Source organism: Astatotilapia calliptera, chromosome 14, assembly GCF_900246225.1.
Source record: "Astatotilapia calliptera chromosome 14, fAstCal1.2, whole genome shotgun sequence".
Taxonomy (NCBI): domain Eukaryota; kingdom Metazoa; phylum Chordata; class Actinopteri; order Cichliformes; family Cichlidae; genus Astatotilapia; species Astatotilapia calliptera.
In genome coordinates this window covers 8,556,601-8,566,739 of record NC_039315.1, presented here as the reverse complement: position 1 = coordinate 8,566,739, position 10,139 = coordinate 8,556,601, and the positions used below count along the sequence as shown (strand labels likewise).

Below are 10,139 nucleotides of genomic sequence, written 5' to 3'. Positions count from 1 at the left end.
ATTTGTAATTCTTATCTGACTGTGCAGCAGTGCTCATGGCACCAAAATCAACCCTACTTGGAATAAAATTCAGTCATTCTGTCCTGCCCTGCTGTGTAGTGCAGTATCTTTGTGGGTGTTCTTTTCATCAACACTGGTTCTCCAGGTAAGTGGTACAGAGAGAGGTTCATGACTGGGCTTGTCAGCTTGTCAGAGGAAAGTGCTCTGCTGGGGAAAGCACCTGACATCTGGAGGACCTCTGCGATTAGATTGCCCTAGCAAGAAGCAGGACAATGTTCCCACATGATTTGGATAAATAGAACTTTTGATCCCATTAGGAGTGGATTGTGAGCAGGGTTAAAAAAAAAAAAAGAGTTGAGGACTGCCTTCAAGGCATAATTTGAATCTCTAGTGACAAAAACAGTGACTTCTTAAATAAAACAGAAAACATTAAGACAGTTAATCCTGCAAATTGCAAATTGCACGAGATATTAATATAATCATAGACCAAATTTTCCGAAATGGATTAAAAACAAACAAACACAGTGAGTATTAAAAAATGTGAGTTTGGAGGGTAATGAAGACGTGCAGAGCATATTCACTCCAGCGCAACCCAGGAGAGGGAGACAAAGCTCTTCTGCACTCACATTGATACAGCTGGACTTCTCATTCCCTTATTAATGTGGATATTTTGGAGTAATTCAACTATATTTGAATGTATATTTAATAAAGACCGCTAGTCTGCTTTTGGCGTGTTTAAACGAAGTAACTTGCTCACATATCTTATTGCAAGTTCTGCTGGGGACATACGCAAAGTCACGTCTAATACATAAATAGCACCACATTCTTTTACTAAATGAAACTGAGCGTTTATCCGACGCGACATTCTTTTTCCACCCAGAATGACACAAACCACGTCCATTTAAAACCTGGCTAACGCGTTCCGGAGGAGAGATATCGACCAATTGGCTGAGTGGAGGGCGTGGCTCTCCTTACTCCAGCTAGGCAGGAGTATGAAGTTTGGGCTATCAGTGCACAGCTACTGTGAGAGAATGGTGCACCTCAGTGCTCACAGGTGCGTGATATTATCCAACTCCGATTTTGTACTCTTGCAACTTTAACCGAGGTACGCGGTTTACAAGGTTGCATGCACAAAGTTGAAGGTGTTTCCTCTGCAGTTCCACTCTACAAATGGCTTGGATTATTCACCCGCATCTGCACGGGACTGGCGCCGCTCTGATTCTGCTCGCAGTGATTCTGACAGGTGATGTGGTTGCACAGGTTTTTGACAGCTATGGATTATCATACGCTTTGAGGGCTGAGCTGTCAGAAGACACGATATTGGTTGCCAATAATGGGATACGCGTGCCTTTCGGGAGATCAGTCTTCATTGATCCCATCAACGATTTGGTTATCCAAGTTCAGCCCGGTGATAGATGCAGCATAACAGTCCTAGACAACGATCCTTTGTCTCAAAGGCCTGGACACCTGTCTCCGAAAAAGTTTCCGTGTGAATTTGGTCCCAATGACGTGAAGTATTCTCACTTTGGCTCTCGGAGTCCCCCGAAGGATAGAGTGAGGTTACAACTCAGGTACGACACGCAAACGGATACAATTATAATACCTTTTATGATGGAGGTGGAGGTTATTTTTACACAGCTGGAGGTGCTGACGAAAAACATGCCGCTCACTGTTGAAAAACTGCTCGGCACAAGTAATCCCATCGATAAGAAAATTTTAGAATTCACCTATGATAGAAGTGCGCATCAGTGCAAAATAGCTTCCCTCTCCAGTGGCAATGTGCTGCCCAGGTATGGAAAACTTGTGGATGAAGAGAGCCTCGGAACAATGGTGGACTGTGATGAGTTTATTAAAATGAACACCCGTTATCAGCACACTTTCGCTTTGAAGTCACCTAACAGAGATTACATTCCGATGGTTGTGGAATTACATGATAAAGAAGGCAATTTGCTCAAGCAGGAATTTTTCCAGATTCTGGTCAGAATCAAAGAGGGTGAAGACAACATACCTCCTAAACCCAGCTTTGTTGCCATGATGATGATGGAAGTAGATCAGTTTGTAATGACAGCAATAACCACGGATATGCTGGCTGCAGAGGATGTCGAGTCTAATCCTGATGAATTAATCTTCAATATTACATCTCCCCTGTCCTTTGAGGAAGGCTACATAGTAAGCACTGATGATAGGAATTTGCCAATAACCTCATTTTACCAAGGAGACCTCAAAGAGCTGAAAATTGCCTACAAGCCCCCTGCTGTGGATTCGGACACTGAGAGGATTTTCCAGATTGAGTTTGAGGTTGTGGATGGAGAGGGAGCTGTGTCAGATCCTTTTGCTTTCATGATTGTTGTAAAGCCTATGAACACGCTGGCCCCTGTGGTTACTAGGAATACTGGACAATTGCTGTATGAGGGTCAGTCCAGGCCTCTGTCCAGTTCACAGAATCTGGAAATCAGTGATGAGGATAATTTAGAGAAAGTCAAAATGACTGTTATTGATGGCCTGAGGCATGGTGAATTGACTGTTCTTGGCTCCAGGAGGAAATTTTTCACCCCAGCTGACCTTGATGCTGGTGTAGTAATTTATCAACATGATGGCAGTGACACGTACAGTGATAATATTGTTTTCAGAATGACAGATGGCACAAATGAGGTGGAGTTTCTGTTTCCTATTACTGTTGTGCCGACAGATGACGAGCCTCCCATTATAAATGCCAACACTGGCTTGGTTTTATTCAAAAACCAAATGATGCCTATCACCTCGCTTATGCTCAGTGCAGCAGACATCGACTCAGAAGATTCCACAATTAAATTCACAATCGAGCCTCCTTTTTCCACACTGGGACAGGTGATGCTGCGTCAGTCTGAGGCCCCAGAAGACCCATCAACCTGGAAGTTTAATACAGAGGACGAAATGTATGAGAAAGTAGTGACTGAATGGCTGCAGCAGGATATTACTGATGGTAAACTGTTTTACAAGCACATTGGACCTCACAGTACCAGCACAGTCATGGATCAGTTTGTGTTTACGGTTCAAGATGACAATGACCCACCAAATCAATCAGGTCAAAGCTCATTTGACATCAAAATTCTCCCTGTTGACGACCTTCCACCTGAACTGTACCCTGGGGCGACGCTGCAAATGACTGTGCATGAGTATCAGCTTACTTACTTCCGAAAGAAATTCCTCCGTTACACTGACCTCGATTCAGACGATCGTGATCTCAAATATACAATCGTGCAGCCACCGACAGACACAGATGAGAACAGCCCTGTTGTACTCGGAGCTTTGGTATTGACTGAAAATCCAAACACCGAAGTCACAACTTTCACTCAGGCTCAAATCAATCACCACAAAATAGCTTACAAACCACCTGATCTTGAGCTTGGAATTACCACTCATGTTTTGCAGTTTAGATACACTGTTGAGGATGTTTCTGGGAATACTGTAGAAGGGGTTTTCACTATATTTTTAAAGCCTGTGGACAACAAGCCGCCTCAAATAAAGAACTCTGGATTTACTGTGCTTGAGCGTGGCAGACATATCCTTACGAGTGCTGAGCTGGACACCTCTGACACAGACACGGAAAAGAAAAAGATAACCTTCACCTTAACTCAGCCACCACTGCATGGTCAGGTCCAGTTTACATTCATTGATATGACCAAAGGAAATGCTTTCAGTCTAGAGGATATTGCAAATGGCCTAATTTCATACATTCATAATGGAGATGAATCAACAGTAGATTCCATACAAATAGATGTCAGCGATGGGGTGCACATAGTCCCAATTACTATAAAGATCAATGTGAAGCCAATTGATGATGAGGCTCCAACTATAAGTCTTCCTGCTGGCACAATTGGCTCCTACATAGATGTACTGGAAAATGGAGCAACAGAAATCACAAGTAATGTCATTCAAGGAAGAGATGAGGACACAGATGACCTCAGATTAACCTTCATAGTTGAAGACCCGCCGTCATTGGGTGAAATCCTGGTTAGAGGTGTTTCATCGGGCACATTCACCCAAGCTGATATTATTAATGGCTTTGTGGTCTATGCTCACACAAGTGGGGAGATAGGCTCAAGCACAAAGGAGGACTTTTTCAATCTCACTTTGACAGACATGTCTGATGAGTGGACTGTCGGAGGAAATAAGATCACAGGTGTCAGAGTGCATGTCACCATTCTTCCTCTGGACAGCCAGGCTCCAGAGGTCTTTGTGGGGCCGCAGTTCACTGTTGTCGAGGGAGAGAAGCATGCCATTCAGATTCTCCACATAAGCGCAGATGATGTCGACACCCCCAGCGATGACCTTCTATGTACAATCATCGTACAGCCGACTTCAGGGTATGTGGAAAATATTTCCCCAGCCCCAGGCTCAGAGAAATCCAGGTCTGGAACAGCTATTAGTGCTTTCACCATCAAGGACATCAAACAGAATCACATTTATTATGTTCAAAGCATTCACAAAGGAGTCGAGCCAGTAGAAGACAGGTTTACATTCAGATGCTCTGATGGCATCAATTTCTCTGAAAGGCACTTTTTCCCCATCTCCATAATCCCCTCTAATGATGAAAAGCCAGAGATTTACATGAGAGAGTTTGTGGTTATGGAGGGCATGAACATAGTTATTGACACTCCCATTCTGAATGGTGCTGATGCTGATCTCCCCTCTGATCAGCTGACATTCATCATCACCAAACCCCCCCAGCATGGATTTATTCTCAATCAGCTCACTACTGGCACCGTCCCTGTGTCTAACTTTACCTTGGATCAGATCAGGGAGGCCTCCAGCTACGTGTATGAGCATGATGACTCAGAGACCACAGAGGACAGCTTTGATATTGTTCTTACAGATGGAAAGTTCAGTGTGGAGAAAACAGTCATTGTTATGATTATCCCTGTGGACGACGAAACCCCAAGGATGGCAATCAATGATGGCCTTGAAATAGAGATAGGTGATGTGAAAGTCATTAACAGCGATGTTTTAAAAGCTACTGATCTGGACTCTGAGGATAGCACGCTAACATATATAATTCGATACGGACCCAGTCAAGGGTATTTGCAAAGAGCGACGCCTTCAGGGACGTTGCAAAATATCACAGTTGGAATGAATATTACACAAAGCGAGGTGGATCAGGGTCTGATTGTGTACATCCACAATGGACAAGAGGGAATTCGAGACCTCATCAAGTTTGATGTGACTGATGGCATCAACCCTTTGATTGACAGATACTTCTATGTTACAATCGGCAGCATAGACATGGTTTTCCCTGATGTGGTCAGTAAAGGTGTATCTCTTAAAGAGGGTGGCAGGGTTACTTTGACAACAGACCTCCTCAGTACCAGTGACCTCAACAGCCCAGATGAACACTTAGTTTTCACAATCACCCGGGCACCAGTCAGAGGACACCTGGAGTGCACAGACATACCTGGGATGCCCATCTCATCCTTTACACAGCTCCAGCTGGCTGGCAACAAAATCTACTACATTCACACATCGGATGACGAAGTGAAAATGGATAGCTTTGAATTTGAAGTGACTGATGGCTATAATCCCGTGTTCCGCACTTTCCGCATCTCCATCGCTGATGTGGATAATAAAAAGCCTGTACTGACGGTACACAGTCTGGCAGTGACTGAGGGAGAAAACAAACTCATCACACCTTTTGAGCTAACAGTTGAAGACAGGGACACCGTTGACCGTCTCTTGAAATTCACAGTCACTCAGATTCCAGTTCATGGTCGCCTGCTCTTTAACAACACCCGGCCTGTCACCTCATTCACAAAGCAGGACTTGAATGAGAACTTGATCAGCTACAGGCACGATGGCACAGAGAGTACAGAGGACAGTTTCTCCTTCACTGTCACCGATGGCACTCACACAGACTTCTATGTCTTTCCCGATACTGTATTTGAGACCCGAAAACCTCAAATGATGAAGATTACCATCCTCTCCGTGGATAATGGTGTACCACAGGTTCTGGTTAATAAAGGTGCTCCAACACTGCGGGTTTTGGAGACAGGCCACTTAGGCTTTGTGATCACTAGTAAGACCCTGAAAGCAGAGGACAGAGACAGCATTCAGGACTCTGTGACCTTTAGGATTACTGTAGCCCCAAAACATGGCTACCTTATCAACCACGCCAGAGGAAATGCAACTATCAACAGCTTCACGCAAGGTAAGAAGGCTGCTCTTTAAAACTTTTCAGTCCTGTGACATTCTGATGGATTTGCAATCTCCTGCAGTAAAACTCACGTAGAAGACTTTTCAAAATATTCGGAGCAGTCTGATGTGAATTTAATCTTACCCTGCTTTTACTTAGACTTTTAAATGGCCTTACTCCAATGGTCTTAAAAATCATAAACTTTTTGTTTTCACTCTAGAGAGCGCCTGTTTACAGAAAGAAGTATGCTAGTGCCTCAGGCTGACTAGTTCGCTCTGGAGGAGAGCATTTTTCAAACAGTGCCTAAAACATTTCACTTTGGAGGAAACTTAGGGTGGTTTGTGCTTTACCAGAGGAATATAACAGTAGACAAGAGAATTACAGACGTGATGATAAATAATGTGAACATGCAAACATGTCAGAGGGAGAGAGATGCGGTATTCTAGCTCCCAGCAAATCACTGGCTTTGTAAATAACATGGTGCAGTACAGAAGTTACATTTCAAACAGACCAGAGGGGTGTCTTGGTAATGGTAAATATCAGGATAGCAGCCACAGTCAATATCCACGTATTCCCTGCTTTTATTTACTAAGCCACTGTGAGATGCTTTCCCCTAGAGGCCTGTTCAATATTTCAAGAGTTCTCACAAGAGTAAACAGACAGTAAATAAAGACACTATCTCCTGGGCATTTGAAAGTTTAGGCTACACATTTGTATGCATCTGTCCCTTTGAAGGGAGATATTCTGACATAAAATATTGAACGCAGCAAGTGGAAACTTTGCAGTTTTTAGTGCTATAAGGAAGCTTGTCTAGCACCACGCTATCAAGATGGCAAGCAGACAGACTGCTGTGATGGCATCCCACGAGTCAAGCTGGTCTTAATGTCCGGCATCATTCAAGAGTCTTATTTGTTTACAGCCCTTTCAGGCAGTTCTTTTTGCTCGGATTCCCCTGGTGCTGTCAGCGTGCACATTTAGGCACACAGGCACAAAGACACTGACAAGTAGATAGGAACAAACTGAACATATTTTGTTAGTTGTTTTTGCCAAATAGCTGATGCAAAATTTTGTGAGCAGGATTTTTCTTGTACTTATGTAAATGTGCTCTTTTTCAGCTGAAATTGACGACATGAGCATATGCTATATTCTGAGGGATGGGGACAACGCGACAAACGACATCTTTCATTTCTCCATTGAGGACAGCGGTAAGTTCCTCAATTTAAACATCCACTCTTGGAGTTATATTGAGTGATAGCCGTTAAATTTGAAACGAGTCTGTGACACGCTCACTTTTGAGGATGTTACAGTGAATTTGTCACGCTGTTGCTGTTTAATAAATTCAGATTTCTCTAAGAAGGGTAAGGCTTGAATCCACTCAACAATGTGCCTAATTAGGCAGAATTACAAATCAAAAGGCATCTGCAAAGATTGCAGAGATTTCCATTATTTCAGCTTAAGTAAGTGAGATAACAGGCATGCAGTGAAATAGAAGGAAAGATGTACTGTTTCTGGGTAGCTTCTGTTTATGCTCTGGTGAATTTCATTCCACCAGCATTTCGGAGAAAAAAGGAATATTAGATCTTTTACGCCTATTAAATTTTATTCAAATATTTATTAGTATATTCATTAGTTTGTCCTACTGCAAATGATGCCATAGGTAGGTCAGTCTTTTAGCACCTAATGTAGTCGCTCATTATTTTTTAGAAAGTAATGATTGATTTAGCCAGTTACTAATTAGTAGAGCTGTAGATATGTAATCAGACGCAGGCTCTGTGAATGGTTTGAGGCAATCATGCCGGTGTTGCCGATTAGCAGAAGCAGTGTGCCTGACAGTGTGTCCTTTCTGCTATCCTTCAGCTGTGATGAGTGAGCACAAAGGACGGCTCTAATAGGGGCCCTCTTTTCCCACAAGCACCTCGGCGAGCTCCCATTCTCATTTCTCATTTTCCGTGCCTTCGGTTTGATATTTGACAGGTTAAAATCAATCTCAACAGGTGGATGGGGCGCTAATAAGAGATGACTCAAATGCAGGAGCTGGTACTGAATATCAGCAGTTGAGCCCATGCAGATTTTTTTGTTGTTGAGTGAGGGCTCAGTCCCTTATTATTGTCTCACTTGGGCTTTCTTTTTTTGTTTTGTTTTAATGGATCTCTGTGGGCCTCTCTTCCTCTTTGTCACTTTCTTTCTCTGTGTACCTTGCTTGATGCTTGATGACACACATATCCCCACACTGGTAGTTTATCTTCCAGACTGGCAATTAGATTCACTCCTTTCAGCGCTCACTGCGAGACTTCAAAACAGCTTTTGTCTTATTCCGTCCTCAATCATAGTTATGTCCTCAAACAAAACAAAGCATAAAATGGCAACTATCAGATACAGTGCACCTCTCTAAAATGTCATTCTTTGATATGAAAATTGTACTTTATAGTGGCACCTAAAGAGCTTAACAAATTGATGAATGATCTCATTGGATGGCTGATCCATAAGGACTCACCACGTACTGCAGTGCAGTTTTTGAGGCAATCAGTGAAGATTTTTTTTTTTTAATAAGATTTAAGCTGGGCTGGTGGCTGCCCTAAATCCCTAGACAGAGCCTGCAGCTCTTTGAACAGCCGTGTTGTGGAGGAGCTGAATGCCGTACACTGGCACACAGCTGCACTATGTCATGTTCAGCAGTGGAAAACATTCTCTTTCTCGCTTCAAGTTCATTGGGAAATTTACCAAATGCACTTGGCAATGCTATGAGTGTGAAAAGTTGCTTTTCATGTTGCAGCTGTTCAGTGAGATTCCACGGGTTTATGCCAATAGTTGTGACGAACTGTGAATGTAGTCACATTTTCGAGTATGCGCCTGCTGCTGACTTCTGATTACCATAATTTGTGTGCTTAAGCGTGCTGGTCATTGTTTAAACAGCACATGTGCAAAGCTATTGGATTTATTTATTTACTGTTTTTCCCTCTTCCAGGTGAGGTCATGTATTGGGTTTTAGTACACCACACAAAGGCCTATAGGATTTCTTCTGGTTCCATTGTCAGTCCAAACATAAAGTGACTGTCTGCACTTATTACAGGGCAGTACGCTAATTTACTCCCGGCATGTATTCTCACAAAGGAGGATGAATGGAAAGTGCAAAGCCATTCATTGTGCTCCATCTAAATACTTATGGCAGTCTCACTTCTAACCACAAGCTTGCTTTAATTGTAGAAGCTGACATCATAGTTTTCCTAATAGATGGGTTGTCTTGTTAACCAGGGTACAGTGTTGGATTTTAATCTGAGCTGCCAGAGCGTCAGTTCCTCTTTGCAACAATGTATTTTCTGACTTCTACATGTTTCTAATTGTAAATGGTGAGTTCAGAGCCCAAATGTGAAACTGTGCTAGACCTGACTCGCTCTCATCCATTGTGTAGCACAGTTATATTAGAGTATCGACTAAAGTAATGACCTGTGCTTTAAGCAGGCAGATATTTTGTTTACCTTGATTAATTATGTTTGTGCAATTTAGGCGGTTTCACTTGATTAACTCGGCCACATAAAGAGAGGAGATGGGCTTTTTACTACAAGTAAAAACAACTGGGCCACATCCCAAAGTGCTTAGCATTTTTAATTAGTGAATAGAGTTTCTTACAAATTACAACTTTTAATCCTGTTAGTGTATAAAAAACAGAATAATATTGAATTTACTTCCAAATTATGCTGCATTTTATGTGCAGTGGTCTACAAATGATTTGTGCATTTTTTTTTAATCTGATTTATTTTCCTCTTGAATTTCTTTAGCATCTTAAAGTTGATACTTCTGGCTTTTAAAGCTGCATTTAAGGTGTTTTTGCCAAAAAGGAGACCACAGGATGAATGTTACCAGTGATGCTTGTGTATAATTTTTTGTCATCCTTGTCAGAGCTTTAAATTAATCATTCCAAATGACTAAATTCACACATTTTAACTTGTAGAGATGTCTGCTGTTTTGAAGAAAC

General features: G+C 42.4%; 1 protein-coding gene across 1 annotated transcript in view; it reads left to right on the top strand.

Annotated features, from left to right (window-relative positions):
* Nucleotides 1–1,021: 1,021 nt before the first annotated feature.
* The window catches only part of frem2b (FRAS1 related extracellular matrix 2b), a 48,754-nt gene continuing 39,636 nt past the window's right edge, over nucleotides 1,022–10,139 (top strand). The window contains exons 1-2 of the mRNA XM_026191459.1: nucleotides 1,022–6,181; nucleotides 7,282–7,371. Of these exons, the coding sequence (XP_026047244.1) occupies nucleotides 1,171–6,181; nucleotides 7,282–7,371 (5,101 nt within the window). The 5' untranslated portion in view covers nucleotides 1,022–1,170. The remainder of the gene's footprint in view (nucleotides 6,182–7,281; nucleotides 7,372–10,139) is intronic.